The 18398-nt window shown below is 42.9% G+C and overlaps 2 protein-coding genes across 3 annotated transcripts in view; both read right to left on the reverse strand.

Annotated features, from left to right (window-relative positions):
- Positions 1-4222, reverse strand: part of LOC119161569 (uncharacterized) — a 90120-nt gene extending 85898 nt beyond the window's left edge. The window contains exons 1-3 of the mRNA XM_037414109.2: positions 3873-4222; positions 3305-3541; positions 2820-2955 (exon numbers count right to left, since the gene is read on the reverse strand). Of these exons, the coding sequence (XP_037270006.1) occupies positions 2820-2955; positions 3305-3528 (360 nt within the window). The 5' untranslated portion in view covers positions 3529-3541; positions 3873-4222. The remainder of the gene's footprint in view (positions 1-2819; positions 2956-3304; positions 3542-3872) is intronic.
- Positions 4223-8423: 4201 nt separating this feature from the next.
- LOC142776084 (uncharacterized) lies at positions 8424-16722 on the reverse strand. Of its 2 annotated transcripts, none has more exons than XM_075879004.1 (4): positions 13505-16722; positions 13296-13445; positions 12963-13031; positions 8424-12436 (listed from the first exon to the last, which is right to left on the reverse strand). In XM_075879004.1, the coding sequence occupies exons 1-4, from the start codon at positions 13643-13645 to the stop codon at positions 10256-10258; spliced, it is 2541 nt and encodes an 846-aa protein (XP_075735119.1). In that variant the 5' UTR covers positions 13646-16722; the 3' UTR covers positions 8424-10255. The 2 variants fall into 2 exon arrangements, with proteins under 2 accessions (XP_075735119.1, XP_075735118.1); XM_075879003.1 differs by having other exon boundaries at positions 8424-12439.
- Positions 16723-18398: the final 1676 nt, after the last annotated feature.

The following is an 18398-nucleotide window of genomic DNA, read 5'->3' on the forward strand; positions in this document are numbered from 1 at the left end:
CAAGTAGTTGCCGTCACGCTAGTTGAGATGACGCTACTGTATGGCGCGACAGGTATTCGTGCGGCTCTCATTCTGCAATACACACGCCAAAGAACATCTTCCTGAAAGCTTTGAGTGCAAGGGATTTAGTGATTTATAAACGCGTTGCCCTGTGTCTGTGAGCTCTGCCAGTGCATTTGTTCAGCTGATTAGCGCTTTGTGCTTCAGTGCACGTATACCTCAACGCTGCATATGACTCTGGGTATGCGTTAGCGGCCTTGTCGCTGGCTGCGCCTCATAATAGGCAAGTGGTGTTTTGTCCCCAATTGCAAGTCGGGGTATAGGATTTGCGCGCAGTGTGTGTCACTTTTCAAGGCTCCGCATGAATCAGAGCGCTTGGATAATTGGCAACGGGCAATTCTGAAAGCTTATGGAGCCTTGCAGCCTTCTGACCATATGGGCACAAATCATTTCCCGGAAGAAGTGATCTCTGCCACATATTGTGCAGAATACAAGGGAAACGTCCTGTTCCACGCTCCAATGAAACCTATGCTCACTTCAGATGCTGAGCCTGCCATTTGAACAGTCGGTCCAAAATACCTAACCATGCATAAAAAAAAACAGGAAAGCTAAGACGGCTGGCTCTACTGCCAACTTCTTGAAAACGGCGGGGGCCAACAGGTTCAGCTGCATCTGACATGCCTTACACGACCGCTGAAAGAACACCAAATTTATTGCGCGTAGAGACAGTTTTTCCATAGAATGGCGATGATGAATCAGCAGAAACGCGTGCAAAATGTAGCACTTTGACATCAGCAGCGACGGGCCTGCTCCACGCAAAGAAGGAGGATGCTTTTCAACACAACACATAGCGTGGACCTATGCCTTACTGACTACCTTCTTCATCATTCCAGAAAAGTAATTTCTTGTTTTCAATTGAGATGCCACATTTGTCAGCTGCCTCATCTCTGCCTTTTTGGACTAAACAAAATTAAACATTCAGTAACCAGTGAACAGAAATCACTGTACATACTCATTCTGTGATGCAGCAGTCTTGATTATAATTAGCTTGCCATGCTTGATGTGGTCAAGGCAGATTTTCTCGCTGGATGTATCTAGCGTTTCATTGTCACCGCCTTGCAACATTGCAGGCGCACTTCCGACCACGGTACTTATGACACACCTTTGAATTATTAAGGTGAACACCTTGGATAACCTTAGATGCCTCATCAAACACGGAACATGATTTTCGGCATCCCGCGTCAATGGCGTAAGGGTCGAGCTGCACAAGATATACTGCTTTAAATACTATGCTCACTTCCCCCGTCTCATAGGCAGTTCATCAAGTTGAACTTTGCACGGTCTAATAAAATAGTACAAAGCATGGCTGACGGCACTGACCCAACAGTCCCGTGTCGAGCGCAGTACGCGTTAACCAAGGCTCTACTTTTGGGACCCAATGAAGTCGTCCCACCATATCATGCAGCACACACTGCCAGAAGCCGAAGTCTGCATAAAGCTAACAGTAAGAATGTCAAGGGTAGCGTGTCAATTTAGGTTCTTAATAGAATGCGTGTAAGTTTCCTGATACATTAGTTAAAAACTTTCTGACGAAGTTTTCATTAACACAGACTATCGCCTTCTTAATAACTGGTGCACCTTTGCCTTCTGGCTGCTATCCTTATTGCAAACACCTCAAATTTTTCTCATGGACAACGCTGCATTTATGTTCTGAACCAAAGATCCCGCAACGACACAACAACTTCAACGAAACGAGATCTTTAGTGCCGTCGCGTCAAAATGCAACCGCTTTCCGCAGGACAACGTTAGCTGCTATCGGTGCATTCATATCACAAAAACGCTGTTTGCAAATAAGCTGCATATAAATTTAGGAAATCAATTTGTTACAGCAGAGTCACAGTGTATGAATTTATTGACATCCATGTACATCTGTATATCAAGCCTAATAAATTAGTGCAGTTCCGCAGCAATAACATTCTACACCCGGATCGAGTCGCTCACCAGTGAGCGCCTTGGCCCACCCTTCGCGAGCGCCATCTGTCACATCAAACGGAAACAGGCCAGCCGGCGAACACAATCTGGACGCGGTGCCAAGTGCAGTGTCATCACACAACTTATTCTTACACCTTGGTCATGCCACATCTCTAGTGCAAAAGAGAGTGGCAGTCAAAAAAAGAAGTGTGCAATAGGATTCTCTTACGCACAAAAGTTGCAAAGCAGTAATACTAAAACACGCATGAATGTGTGTGTGTGTGTGTGTGTGTGTGTGTGTGTGTGTGTGTGTGTGTGTGTGTGTGTGTGTGTGTGTGTGTGTGTGTGTGTGTGTGTGTGTGTGTTGGGTCAATATAGCTACACTTTATATAATGATGTTCTACATAACAGTAGGGGCAATGATCCTTAGCTGTAATTATAATATGTTATTTAGAAAAACTGTGACATAATTGCATGCCTGACAGTGTTGTATGGCCCAGGCTAAATATTAAGTGCATGTCAGCAGATCGAAGTGGTGTGCATGCAAGGCATGACAACATACTGTCGCATGACAGTACATAGACAAATGTCCAAAGACTTAAGTGTAATCAGTAGTCAGATTCATGTGCTGTGAAAAAAAGAAAACAAGAAAAGGAAAACCTATGCCAGTGCTGGTGAAGAGTAGAAAAAGAAGAAAATATGTACATAATGAGAGCCAGGATGTTGTTGCACAGGGCTGACAGTTGGTGAACAAAGCCACCACACAGCAGTTAATTACAGAAAGGAAAAACAAATATAGACAAAACCAAGCAACAATGAAAAGAAAAACAAAACAAAAAAAAGCATACTTTGTCGCCTTTCTCCCTGGATATGCTTAGGTGCCTCTCGCAATTTGTGACTGCATCATCAAACTTGCCCATCATTTTGAGCGTGTTTCCCAAGTTTCCACTCGCTTTCGCCTCCCCCAATAAGTCGCCGGCTTCCCTGAAGAGATGAAGGAAGAACGTTCCAAACAAGCAATAAATTGGGACTATGTTCATGAAAATTCTGTACTACACGTAATATAGTACGCAGCTTAATTACGCAGCAAATGAAAGACAATAGCGACAAAACAAGTACGAATCAGCTACGTTAGCTTTCCGTAAACATTAAGCATGCAGCAATTAAATGAAAAGGCAAAAAAGAAATAGGCAAGAAAATTAAAGGGCTGACAAATCCGCTTCGAAAACAAAACAAAACAAAAATCGCGGACGCTGCTGACATTACACTGCTGCAGATGTGCATGAATTAATGTGCAAAATCCCGAAATAAAAATGACCTTTGTCGCACTTACTTGGCTGTTTTGAGATCAAGCTGATGGTACTGCAGAGCCTTATTATAATCTCCGAGGTAAAATGAAGCATTGCCCAGCTGACTGTAAACGGCGCTAAGCACTCTCAAATCATCCGTGCCTACGTTGATCGCCGCGCTCAAATACTCGACACCCGAGTGGAAATCGCCTGCCTTGCACAAGCGTTCACCCTCAAGCGCAAGCTCTAAACAAGTACTGGTTTCCATGTTAAGAAAGAACCTGAAAGAGAAAGGAGAAAGCCGGCTGAATTCCGTGCGCCAAATGATACTGCTGCAATTCCGCTGACCGTTGCGGCGCGCGCACTGGCCGCCCTGCTGACGCCTCCGCCGCATTAGCTCTAAGCTTTGTGTAAATCGCTGAAGCGATCCGTCACAAATATCTGCCACTCAGCTTACACAATATGCTCCGAAAGCAAATAAACATCAGGTTATATCTACCACAGGCTTAATGGCTAAAAAACGTTACGCAGGAGCAAATGTTTACTAAAATCTGTTGCACTACGTTTAAAGAACACAAAACGGGCAATCCGCGAAGACGCTGGGAGACTCACTCAGTAGAGGCTTGAAATGGTTACTCGTAGATCAACACTGCCATCCCACCAGCATAACAGCAGACTTAAATCCAAAAACAGGGTGCGAAGATGCTGGAATTAATTGCCGCGGTGGTCACGAAGCAACGTGCTAAAGCACTGGTTCGGCTCAGCGCACGTAAATGCAGATTTGTGGGATTGCTGTGGGCGAGAAGAAAGAAGATCGAAGGAGAGAGCAATGTGAACAAGACGTAGTGACGTAGGCGTTGCCATGACAACAGTAGGCGGGACCGGCGCCGATTGCGTAGAAACCGCGGTGTGGAAGCAGAAGCTACGACAGCTGCAGTTTGTGGGAGGTCTAATTATTACAAGGCGCTCATGTAATGACCCACGCTTGCACTAACAAAAGTGTACATATTCGGTAAATGATATCTAGAGCAATATATCGAATAAAACGTGTTCACTAACACCTAACATAAAGCATATAGGAGCGAAATAGGTCACACCTTACTCGATCGCTCGCAGGATTTCGTGCCGACCGGTTGTGCCCCGTGATCTCCGATGACAACGCAGCTCTGCTGACCGACTGGCTCGCCCTACGCCATCTCCTGACGCCGACAAGAGCTCTCGCCGAGTGGTGCCCCGTCCTCGGACTCCTGCAACCGTGTCCATCTTTCCTATCTTCTTACTTGCGTATGTGGCTGTCCCTGCGCCTCGCTCTCTCTACCTCTATACTTCTTAATCCTATCCTTTTAATTCCTCCTTATCCTCATTCCTCGTGAGCTACTGTTGAGGTGTCCTCCCACTGAGAGACAGTTATTACGGGACTCACTTTTATCTTCTTTTCATTCAAGAATCTCTTAAGATGCTAACGCGTTCAAACTGAGGTGACTAAAGCTAGCACAGCAGAACGATGGAGCGTCTGCCTACTGACCATGCTTCAGAGGACGCTCCTGAATTGCGCTTCACAACGCGATAGTCTATGGGCATTGCCAATACTGTAAATTCATACTCATGGTCGATGCCAAAAGTATTTTTAGGTTCAGAGAAATTTCAGACAACGCAAAAGTCCATTGCCATGGTGTTTACGAAATTTTATTATCGTCAACTATGTTGTTCCCTCGGATCAGGGGCGCATTTTCGTCTTCCAAATTAATCTTTCCGCGTTTCACTATAAAAGTTTGCAGCCTTTTTCTTTTGCTGTCGTTCTCGCTCACCAGGACACATTATGGTTCATTCATGTTAGAATATCACAAAATAATCATTCTCGGTAACTGTCCGTTTCGGTGTAAACGTCTTGTTTTCCTTTTTCATCAAACCCCAAATCCCTTTCAAACGCAAAACAAAAGCTATCAACACGGGAAATACGCCGACAACACCAAACATGTGTGTCTAAGCGAATGCGCTGTAGGCCTGATCCAAACACGTAAAAAAAAACACTTTTTATGAAGACACCGTTGAATTTTCTGAAGCAGTGACATAAAAGCCATGTGCAGTAGAAGTAGCAAAACTATGGCGATGTACTGTGCACATCAGAAAAAATCGAATTTTGCGTAATTTTTGAAACAAATAAACGTGTTCGCTTGATTGTTTTTAGGGCTGTTATAGGTGCTCCCGAGTGCTAAACAGATCGAAGACGTTGTTCTCCTCCCACTCGAAACAGCGCTTATCCTCACTCAACGAGTGAACTTCGGGACGGCTTTAAGCTCTCCCATAGTAGAGTACGTGGTACTCTAAATCGTTGAAGCTAAACAGCACGCACGCACACACACACACACACACACATGTGTGTGTGTGTGTGTGTGTGTGTGTGTGTGTGTGTGTGTGTGCGTGTGTGTGTGTGTGTGTGTGTGCAGAAAAAAATGCAGGGTCTGTTACGCTTCATAATCAAAGTTACCACGATGATCCGTCAAGGCTATTCAAAACAATAACAGGAGACCTACATTATTACACTTACTCAAGCGAATGGCTGAGAACGCGATTAATACGCTTACCCAACACGTTCTCAACGGCCTGTATTTAGCGCTCTCGCCATTATGCTTAGCGAAAGCTGCGGACATTAGTAAAACTGAAGTCATTTACGTCCATGGCAATTCACAACGCAACATTAACGCAGACTGCAGTCTTTTTTTTTTTTTTCGTAAAGCGCGGAGCTTTTGCATCTGCCCTTGCTTTCGCCGTCGTTAATTCAGGCGATTGAACCAGCAAGCACTTCCTTGGCTCGGTGACGCGTCCGACTAGCGGAGAGAAATTCGTAGTTATTTTTCTGGGTGTTCAATGCGCAAATACATCTACTATTTAGCTCAATCGTTGTTTCGTATGCTGTAGTTGTACCTGGTTGCGCAGCAAAATGTGCAACGGAGTCGGCCTTTGCACTACTCAAAACTGCGTCGACAGGGGGCGCTGCATGTCCGGAAAACTCTAAGATTAAAAATTAAGCAACGTGGAATAGGTAGGCTTGCTTTAGGAGCTCATGGAAATACACCAAATTAGGGAGTACAAGGTGATATGGGATGGACATCATTTGAGGGCAGGGAAGCTAGCAGCAAGATAAAATTTGAGAAGCGATTGAGAGAAATGGGGGAGGAGCGTTGGGCTAAGAAGGTTTTCAGCTACTTCTACATGAAGAATGTTGATACAAAATGGAGGAAGCGAACCAGGAAATTGACTGCCCAGTCAAAAAAAGTGAATGGGTCCAACTGGTCATACCAGTTCCCATGAATTGGTCCCAAATGGCATTAATTGGAAGCCAACTGGAATGCTGAACTTCAATAGGAAAGACCAATTGGACCTTATAGTTCCAATTGGCCAGTCCAATTGGTTCACCGCTGACCATTTGATCTCCAATTGGAATGCTTGTTAGTCCAATTGGCTGCCCACATTCCAATTGGAAAACCATTGGAACAGTGCATTCCAATTGGCCTCCCAATTGGCATCCCAAATGGTGTGCTTGTTGGTCCAATTGGTTGTACAACTACAATTTGGGAGAGTGTTGGAACATTGTTCTTTCAATTAAAATTTGTTTCATATACATAAAAGTTGATATTTGTTATTTACATGGCAACTTAATTTGCTATAGGCCAGGGCAGAATTCCAGGCTCAAGTAATTGTCATGATTCTTATATATTGGAGTCAATTGAGCCATGTATACATATTTTGATTTGAAAACTTCATTGTAGTGTGCATTAGGTTATGTTCTTCAGTCATTTATGTTCCTTATAAGCAACTTTTTTTTCTAGAGCTGTGGCGTTTACTATAAGGTACATTTTAACTCAAAACAGTGGGACAGTTATAGCATTAACAGTTAACATGAGTTTGAATATGGTACAATTAAAAATGCAGCTAGTTCTGCTGGTTTGTGACCTATAGCTGTGCTCATAGAAGCAGTACTTTCAGTCTCCTGCTGGGTGATTGCCTGGACAAAAATAGGCCCATTGCTACATGCAAGCTTCATCACTTGTTTTTGTCATTTTTTTTTCTTGGATATTTTGTGTAGACGAAGTAATAGTCACTGATGTGGGTATAAAATTAAAGGTTGAAGTTGGTGCACGAAAGCTGTAGTGCAAACGGAGTGTAAAAATCCAGCACAGCACACATGTTGTGGGAATTAGTCATATGCGAAGCAGTCAGCATGCGTCAGCCAATGCTGGAAATTTCATTTTGAGCCTTCAGCGTTACGAGGTGGATAGACATCTTTGTCCCAATTGATTAGCTCTGTGCATATTGTAGACTTTCCAGGCACATCAAGTACACTGACGCGTGAAAGGTAGCTTATGGCACAACATAACATCAGTGTTCCCATTGGAGCTTGCACTTCAGTTATATTACCATGAAGTGCATGCTATCGAGTGATGATGTGCTTATATACAGACAAGTGCAACCCTTGAATATTGCTCGCACAGTCCTAAGTGCACATATGTAAAGCTTATCACATTGATATAAAACAGGAAAGCCAACTCTGCAACTACTTTGTCCTGACAAGGTATTTTTCATTGTACAAGGTATCTTTCTAAAGTAGTTTGAAGCAGTGACTGAGTGGAGGCTGCCATGCAGAATTCCAGGGTTTGATTCTGGCTTCACCCACGATTTTTATTTTTTGCTGCCATCTGGATATTTCGCGACATGAGCTCATTCACACTGTTGTGTTAAGATTTCCAATGTCTGGGCTGATATAGCCTGTGAATCACTCACAGCTAGTGGTGTGTGAATAGTGAAATTTCATCTTTGATTCTAATGACGCCGAATAGTGGCCAAAATATAGAATACGTAACATTTTATTGAAAATTGAAAGGAAGAACAAATTAATGAAGTCAGCTTGTATCCTCAAGCACATAACGCAGTAAGTGAATGCTGCCGAATGACAACAAATTGTCCTATAATAATACTGTTGTCCTTCATCGTTCCAAGTGCTTCATGCCCAAAAATGGCAGCATTTCTTGCCTAATTATAGGTCTTGATATATCTTAATGGATAGACTATGCAACCTCTTTCTGCACAGTAGTGCTTTTGAAATTAATGAAATCACAGCAGTATAACCTTGGTGCTGTTTGTACAACAGAAGACAACCACGCATTTCCGAGAAAAGCTCGTGGCATTCCACCACAATATGTTTATTAAAATGGGCAAAAATACAACAAGTCCAGGCATAAGAACACTCAAACAAAACACAAAAATAATAATATGCATGAAATATATGTACATATGTAAAAAATAATACACAAATGCACAAAATTTGCACATAGTTGCATCTGAAATTAAATTACAAATTAACAGTGCACATAAAATTTCACAAGGTATAGCAACTTGAATGACATATGCCACTCTGACAAAACTGAGTGCCGAATACCCACTGCACACTGGCCATGACGTGCTTGCATTTAGGCAACTCAGACAATTTTAAGAGGTCAATGGATTTCCGTAAAATTTGCTGGTTAGCAATTTCCTTTACGTGACCTGCAGTTTCTGAGCATGCATGATCTTAGTTTTTCCTACGTTTAATTTAGTTTCAATAAAGTTCAATTGTTAGGCGGCGCTCATACTGTGTCCTCGTCCTGCGAGATGTCGTGTTCGCACCAAGTTTCAATGTACGGTCACTCACACCAGTGTCACTAGAGCTGCAATGCTGCTCATGTGCACAAACCCAGCTTGTAGTGCTATTATTTCACATAATGATGCCACAGAAGCATGGCTTTCATTATATATGTATCAAGAGTACAATGAGCAGCCACTGTACCTGCTTATGCAAACAAATGCACCAGTTGTTTTGCACTATCACTAGCACTCTTCCAAGGAAAATGAGCAAATGGAGAAAGCAGTGCCCCATAATCTCTTAGTGATTACACCTATGGCTTACTCAAAAAGGGCTAAAACACCTAAAATAGCTTGCTTAATTTTGAATGGCCTGGCAAAACAGAAAGAATTTACGATCGAAAACGATACATTCGAGAGTACACAAGAATATGTATACCTAGGACAACTACTCATGGGAGAACCTAACCACAAAAAAGAAATTCACTGAAGAATAAGAATGGGCTGGAGCACATTCGTCAGGCACTCTCAAATAATGTCAGGAAATCTGCCACTATCATTAAAGAGAAAAGTATACAACCATGGCATACTGCCAATTCGGATGTATGGTGATAAACCATGGAGAATAATGAAACAGCTAGAGCGAAAGCTGAGGACCACGCAGCGTGCAATGAAACGTAGAATGGTAGGAATAACAATGAGAGACCGGAGGATGGTAGCATGGCTAAGAGAACAGACAGGAGTTGCAGATGTCCTAGCTGACATCAAGCGAAAAAAATGGACCTGGGCTGGTCTTGTAATGGGCTGGAGCACATTCGTCAGGCACTCTCAAATAATGTCAGGAAATCTGCCACTATCATTAAAGAGAAAAGTGTTCACCAGACAACTGGTGAACAATAAGAGCAACAGAATGGTTACCAAGCGATGGTCAACACAGTTGGGGAAGGCAGGGAGTTAGACAGAGCGACATAATTCGGAGGTTCCCAGGAATAAAATGGAATTAGCTCGCACAGGATATGGTAAACTGGAGATCATTGGGAGAGGCCTTCAACCTGCAGTGGACTAACACAGGCTGAGAATGATGATGATGCCCCGCCGCGGTGGTCTAGTGACTAAGGTACTCAGCTGCTGACCCGCAGGTCGCGGGATCAAATCCCGGCTGCGGCGGCTGCATTTTCGATGGAGGCGAAAATGCTGTAGGCCCGTGTGCTCAGATTTGGGTGCACGTTCAAGAACCCCAGGTGGTCGAAATTTCCGGAGCCCTCCACTACGGCGTCTCATAATCATATGGTGGTTTTGGGACGTTGAACCCCAAATATCAATCAATGATGATGATGATGATGATGAATTAGGGAACATAGAATTGTCGAAGAAGACTACAGAGAAAGAGTGCTGGGAGGTGCACATACATATGAAACATTTTCCACATTGATTAATACACTAACACTTCTTATTTCTAGAGGCTGAATAATTACTGTAGGAGACTGTTTGAATAACACTTTGTGCACATGGTTAACGGTCACCAAGTCATACTTTACTGGTCGGCACCGAAGTTTCCAGACACATATGCATGTGTTATCACCACTTGAAATGATCTTTTCAATAATGGCAAATGATCCATCCAAGAGTTGAACAACTGAAGTATTAGTCTTTTTCTTTGACGCGTACAAGCAGTCTGTCAGGATTGAACCGTTTACCATCATTCTTCTGTACTTTACAGAGGGTGGCAGAATTTCTTGCTCAGGTGATGAACAGGCTGGTGGAATACAAGAACCACTTCCAAAAAAACGGGTGCCATCACTGCTGCTTTTGCTTTTGTGAGTGACCTTGGCATCAAAAGAATTGCAATACAGCACCACGCTAGGGCTGGCAGTCAGATCCTGCAGCTCCATTACAGTGTTTTCAATCTGCAGAACTCTACACAGCTGGTGTGGAATTCCATTTGCAGCTTTGATGGCCTCTTTGAGGCTCCCATTTCCCGATTCAAATGGAAATGCGGAATGTGCCCACAGGGGTCCCCAGTCGTGGATACTCTTGACAATATGTGTCAGCTGGTGCATGTTATATGTCATGAAAGCTTTTCCAAAAAGCATTTCTGAGCGCACATGAAACTCTAACAAGAGTTTCTCTGCTCTGTTAACTTCAGCAGTTTCGATACTGCGCTGCAGCATAATATGTAAAGCTTCCACCAAGCATGCCCAATGCTCAAGGTATCTTCTCTCCAGAATACCATGGAGCACTGGGATGCTGTAATATAGTATCCAATTCTCCAGCTCTTTAGCTTTCCACCATCTCCGCTCTTTTGTTGCTCGCGGCAATCTTTTCACGTCTCTCGGTGGCCTGATAGCCAAAAGCCTCTCATCGACCATGTTTTGCTTGCGACTGAGGGAGTAGGCATAACCTGATGACTCAAACCACAAGTCTAAAAACTGCCGTGCTACACCGAGTAAAATACAGTGCATGTAGTCAGGGACAAAGCCTGATACGATATTAAAATAGGGCAGGCCGATCAACGGAGATGCTGTTTTAACACCATTAACAGTCACACCTTCCCTAACTGCAGTCATCATATCTTCGACCATCTGGCTTTCAGTGCGCTCAGTGGGGTTCAATGGTTGAACAGGGTACTTAGTAGAACCACCAGCTCGTTCACCTTTCTGCAGACACCAGTTACATCCGAAATAACCATTAAATTGTGTGACACCTTGCATAGGTGCCCTGGCAACAGAGTCAACTGCACAACAAATGCAATAAGCTTTGTATGTCTGCAGTTGACCCTTCCGCTCCAACACAAAGCCATTTTCACTGAGGTGGCTCATTTCCTTTACAAATGTGTTCTGAAAAAGCTCCATATTTGGTTTCTCCTTCCAAAACCACAATGCCGCAAGGACGAGTTTTGACATTCTCTGTTCAGCTGGGATCTCATTAACAATTAACTGAATAGGCCAAATGGACGTGCCACTTGATTTGAACAGCGGTGTGCCATCGGCATTTAGGGTGAAGGTGATTCTGGGCCCACACTGCTGTGTTGAAGCTGCGAATTTGTGGTACATTTCACCATCACATAGATCACCCAGTGAGCCATCATGGTGAAGTGGCTTTGTTAGGTCAAGGAGTGCACAGTCTTTCAACAATCTTTGCAACTGTGATTCCACATCAAGAGTCACAAAAAAAGGCATATCAGATAGACTGGAAACACTCGTTCTGTGCCCACACTGTATGCACTGAAAAGAGGCATTTGTTTCAGCATTTTCTATATGTGTGAAGCATTTGGGGCAAAAACAATAATATGTCATGGTTGTGCCAGTTTTGCTCAAAAGTTTGGAGAGCTGGTACCGTGAATCAGGCAATATTGGATGTTCGAAAATTCTGTTAATAAGGTCCAACATGCTGGTCAGCCCAGTGAATGACAAATTATTTTTCACAGCGTGCTTCAGCACCATGAGGAGAATGTCACCTCTGGACAAAACCACTCTTTCAGTGATAACATCAGTAAATAACTCTCCAAACTGCGACTTGCCACCATGACTCGGCCCCGTGGGACTGTTAGGCATTTGCTGCTGAAAGGAGAAAAGAAATAATTGTTCAAAATGGCAGCACTCGACTGAGACTTCACAATTAATTATCCAAGTCAGCTAGAAATCGATCCCTCTTTTCTCGACAAATGATGCCATATATCCCAATTTCTGTGCCACATACCCACGTCCATGACGGTTGGCTGATTTGCTGCATATAGTTACCGTGGCCGCCGCGGGATGCCGCCATGTACCCCCCTCCCTCCGTGCACTTGTGATTACACTGACAGTAAGCCACGCATTTGAAGAAAAACAAGAAGGTGCTCAAGGTCATGATGCACAATGATAAAGGGGCACATGTTCTTGCCCCCTTGTCATCCCCCTCCCTGCACTGCTTTCACAAACATAGCGCTGTGTGTGTGTGAGCCTTCATTGTGTCTTCGTTTTCAGTGAGCTCTTACCGTTCATAAATTCTGCATTTCCAATGCCTAAACAAGCTAAGTGATCCCCCAGCAGTTAATGACATCAGCCATGTTTGTGTAATTTTTGCAACTTCCGATGGACCTACCATGTCATCTTCTGAAGGCAGCTCTCCAGGATCATGTTGCTCTGAACCATCCTCATCAGACATGGACAGCTGCAAAACAAATAGAGCAGAGAAAACACAAAAACGATGAAACCAAGAGAAAAGGGAACTCGTCAGAGATCGGCACCACCTCGACGTGTGACAAAGCCATGTTCGATTTTTAGTGCAAAATCTGCAATGACACCACATATGGAGACACAACAGGCACAAGTGCTGTCATGCCTCTGCGATGTCACCGCATATTACTAAATACTCCGAACAACCACTTCTGTTATACAAAAAAATACCCACATAAATATAGATATGTGTGCATACCTCTTCATCATTTAGCAATGTGTCATGGGAAACCATCGGGTTGGCATGCTGTGGCCTATCATTGGTTGCTTGCAGTTCTGGAGTAGTGGGACTGACCGGAGCAGATGTCACCCTGGAGGCTGCTGTGCTACAAGCATCGCTTGAAGTTTCCTGCAAGAAAACAGCTTATTAATAAAAATGCACTTAACGTCTCGAACATACTACCTCACCTGTTCATCCTCACTACTCAACGTATCAGTTCGAAGTATGCCATTTATATCTGTCGAGACTGAAGCTTGTCCTGCTGCTTCATCATCAGACGAGGATGTGTCCATAGGCACCTCCTGAATGCGAAGAAGTATCTTAGACATATGTGCACGCCTTAAGTCGAAGCTTTACTGTGTAAGCTCCTATCTAATGTATCGTAATAGAGAAAGGTTTTTGTTTGTTTTTGAGAATGACAGCATCAGTTCTCATTGGGTTTGTTGCATTTAAACCCAATGCTAATAATAATATTGGGTTTACTTAGACAAAAACTTAACTCAATGACTGACTCAGCAATGACAAGTGACATCACAATTTTGCTAATAACAAACCCAAGGCACGCAAAATCGATTAATTACGCATTAATGTAAAATATAACTAACCTGTAGGCAAGATATTCGCAAAACTCCTGCGAACATTGTTACCATTTTACGTAAGCCGTGAATTCAGACAGAAAAGTCCGCTTTAAATGTTCTAACAGATGCAATGTACTGAACTGCTACAACTGCTTTCAATGCCCTATTAGAGATTTGTTAAAAAAAATTTTAAGTCAATGTTAAAATCGGTTACAATGACCCGCTCAAATAGCGGCTGCCATTCACAGCCGCTTTATTTGTACTCAAATGTCGCAGCAATACCAGTTTGCTCACTACCAGTTGTTCACTAAACAGTAATTTACAGCGTGGTTCGGTACCGCCAAGCGAGCGATATCTGCCGTCAATATTTACGTTCACCCTCGGCAACTACATGTGCGGACAAACGCAGGTTGTTCGCCCACACAAACTGTTGTTAATACGCTAGGCGTGTTATGCGAACCAAGACATGCAGTCTCGTGTGAGTCTTGAACACCAGCGCCAATTGAAGGCGTTAGAACAAAAACAAAGGTAAACTTGCACGCTGTTGGCAACCCCTCTCAGTACTTCTCGGTAGCACAAAGTCCGATCCATGGTTGATATATCGTTTATATGGGCCTCTCTTCTTTCTCTTTGGAAGTTGATACATTATGACCGCATTAGACGATTTGTTGGTGCACGTGTGGATGCTCCTCAGATTGTTGTTGAGCGCACAACCGAACACCACTTCAGCACAACGGCAACCATGGCACATCCTGACTGGTCAGCGTCACAAAAGATGTCCAGTTTCGTATTTCAATATTTCATTTATTACTGTAATATCTGTACATCTGGTAAACCAATATATACTCATAAAACCTAAATAAAATGGACATATTAATATTGAAGTCATATGCGTCTATGTAGCACGATGTGTTTACGTGGAAACCTGTATCTGCCAGTCGGCTTGAAGTACGAGCTCGCGGCTCGCGCGTACGTTTACATTCAGCACGTGCAACGGCAGTCTGACCGCTGGCCGCAGATTTGCGTGCGATCCTGCGAAGTGATCATTCGGCTGCGTATCCTCTTTGTGTTTTTTTCGTGCACTAACGGCACAGTGTACTGCAGAATGATCACGCACGCTAAAGTACGTTACGAAGACGATCGGAAACTTGCGATTGTGGATGTTGGCGACATCGAAAACTTCAAACCAGAGCACGCGAAGGACTTCAAGTCCAAGTTCTTCTATTCTGTAAAGTGGACCGATCCGGACGGGACCTCTGATTACTACCGGGCTCGGATCCTAGCTTTGGGAGGTAAGCTCTTCGTTTGCGACCCTGGCACACATTTATTTTGCCTTGTCAAGTTCAACATTAAGTGCATTTTTGTGTTCCGCGGTGCGCATATGCCTATCGTTGATGCTATCCGGTGCGTGCGGTCGGTCGGCAGGTATAATTTGATTAATGAAACATAATTTTGTCTTGAAATGAGCGTAGTTCAAATATAGTCTTGCAACTTCCGTTATTTATAAATAGGCCTAATGAAGCTAGTGTATAAAAATTACTATATATACTCAACTGTCTTTTGCGCTCTTGCAAATGCAATTAATATGCCTAAAACTTGTTGCTAAGTGAGATGGATATCTAAGGGATCGCCTTTCTTTCTATTCTTCATGCGGTACAGCACAACTCGATAATATTCCTTAAAATGTATGCACTGATCCAGATCATAGACCCCTCTCCTCCAACTTTTGACGCTATTGTCTGCGAAGCTTCCAGCGTACGGCACGTGGCAAACTTGTTGAGTCCTTCCCAGCTGCCTTTATGTTTTCAGAATACAGTAAAAGCTCGTTAATTCGAACTCGAATGGGACTATAAAATTGTTCGTATTAAGTGGAGTTGAAAAATTGCGCAGGCGCTAGAATGAAGACATTGTTCCACACTGTGTGGAGAACCCAGAGAAGCCACCTCTGGACTCGTTCCCGCAAACTAGGTGATACTACATGTTTGTGGCAGGTAATTTCATAAATTAAATTCAGGCTGTGACAGCAAGAGAATTTATTGATCAGTCAGTGATACACCAGAAACAAGCATAGACTACAAAGAACAGACTACAAAGAACACAGGACAGAGTTTAACAGAACGAGTGCAACCGTCAAGTGGTCTTATTTTCATGCGTAGTGAATAATAAGGCTAGTTGATGCTTGCGCTCAGTCTGTAAAACTGCGTTCTTTGTAGTAGTCTTCATAGCGGCGCCCTTCCATAAGTGCATTCAACTATTATGTAGGTCAAATAAAATAATTATTTTTGATCATCTGTGTTCATGCAATAATCATTAATTCATTATCTTCACCATAGCAGTCAGATCCCCCCTCCCCGAAATAAAAAAAAAAAAGGAACCAGGATTTGCGTGTATATATATATGTATATATTGCGTATTTGACCTCTCCTTACACAAATGCATATACGCAAACATCTAGAGCTCAGTTATACAGTATATACAGTAGTCTTATGCAAAGACAGTTAATGAGCACATGTTTTATGGTTGTGATACTACGCACATATATATTCTCCCTGCTTCTGTTTAAGGCTTACATGCATATAGAGCATGAACTTTTTTAATATTGAAACAAAGACTACCGGAAATTTCAAGGATCCTTTCATATAAGTAGAAGGCTTATTTAAGTGTACACTTAGCATAATATTCCTTCCCACTTAATCTGTTGTCACTCTTCTGTGTTTTTCTTTATACTTGCAGTGCAGCCTAGTCGCACATCCATGGCTTATAATGAAATTATTTCCTCGTAACATTTTTCAATGTGTACGACCTCAATATTTTCCAGAATCTTAGAATGCTCTTTGAAGGTGCTTTGAAACAAAATAATAAAATTGCTGTTTTATGTGTAGCCTGGTTTCACATCTAATATGAGGTGCATTCTCAAATTGTTAGTTACAAAAAAAAAAAAAAAAGAAAAAAACTCAAGTTAATACAATACTTGCATTTGGTACAATTTCTTTGATGTAGCTATATTTTGGGTGAGAGCCTTGATATTGAAACTCATATGTTTTGAATGTTGATTGCTGACAATGCTGTCTTCTTAAAGTGACTTGAGTTCTGCTGTTTGTAGTGAGCCTCGCTTCATGTTGATGGTGCAGGCAACAGTAGAGCTGCGTGCTCAATTAAGAGCAAACCGGAGCACTCAAGGATGGAGCTCATAGATATTGACATGGATGTGATTCCAAGGGAGACAACACCGCCACCAGATGATTGCCCAAGAAAAGAGAATGCCACGGTAATGTGCATATCTAAAGGGCAGCTTCAGGAATTTTTAGTTTTGCATACAGTTGTCGTTGTAGGTGAAATTTTTTTTGTGCTTGCTTAACTGTAAATGCTGCTTTTTCAGATGGTTGTTATGATTTTTTTTTTGCAATACATTCCTCTGATGCAGGTGGACATTGGCAGTGGCCTTCGAATAAATTCTTGTGCGTGGAGTCACATCCAGGGCCATCAAAAGGATTCTCTTTTTGTGAAAGACCTGCTTCTTGGAATTTGGCCAAAGGAGCAGCTGAAAAACCGCTCTTTGCAAGGTATGTTGCTGTTCTATAGATTTTTTTTTTTATAACGACAAAGCTCTTTAGGCTAGCCTTATTCTGTTCAAGGCAAAGAAATTCCTAGGTGGGTATGTGCCACAGGAATTGGCCAATCCCCAATGCAAGTTCAGCAGGTGCAAGTGTTAAATGAAAACTGCTTGACGGAGTGGAGCATGTCAAACATGGGAGAGGAAGAAAGAGAACTAAGAGGAGTAAAGGCATAAAATGATCGAAAGACTAGACTCGGAGAAAGAGATAGAAAAGCAGAGAGCAAGACAAAGAGAAACAGGAAGAGAGTGAGAGACATAGATAGAGGAAGTAATCAGTAGAGAGAGAAAGGAAGGGAAGAAAGAGCAAGAAAGAAACCGAGAAATTAAAAGGAGCAACAAGGAAGGCTGCCCCGCTCCGCTGTTTCTTCAGGCTTGGCACCACTAATGCGAAGCTGCCATAATTTTTTTTAGCGCTGTGAACTAGAAGTAGCAGTATTATAGTTAACCACTGTTCATTTGTGTCTTGCATGAAAGCGGTGTCCACGATTTCCGGATCGGCCTGCAAAAACTCCACTGACGCCTTGGAAAGTGGAAGTGATGCGGGGTAAGTGTCCATGCTTTTTAAGATATTTTGGTGTAGACTGTCTTTGTTCATTCTGCCTCAGACCATATTCTTATAGACTCCATTTTTGTTTAAGAACTGTTTCTTCTTGCCAGTTAGTGATGCCCTGTGAACCTTTTGTTTTAGATTGTTACAGACGGCGACTGCAGCGCCAAGGTATTCCTGAAAACCTTGTGCCTGCTGCACTCAAGCAGCTAAACCATTTTGTGGTGGAGAAGCTGGCAGACCTTGAGAGGATGGCAAAACGGTGAGATGCAGTTGTAAATGTGTTTTGATGAATTTCAGGAAGGTTCTTGTATGTAGTTTTAAATGACATGCAGCCTTGT

This window comes from Rhipicephalus microplus, chromosome X (assembly GCF_043290135.1).
Source record: "Rhipicephalus microplus isolate Deutch F79 chromosome X, USDA_Rmic, whole genome shotgun sequence".
Lineage (NCBI taxonomy): Eukaryota > Metazoa > Arthropoda > Arachnida > Ixodida > Ixodidae > Rhipicephalus > Rhipicephalus microplus.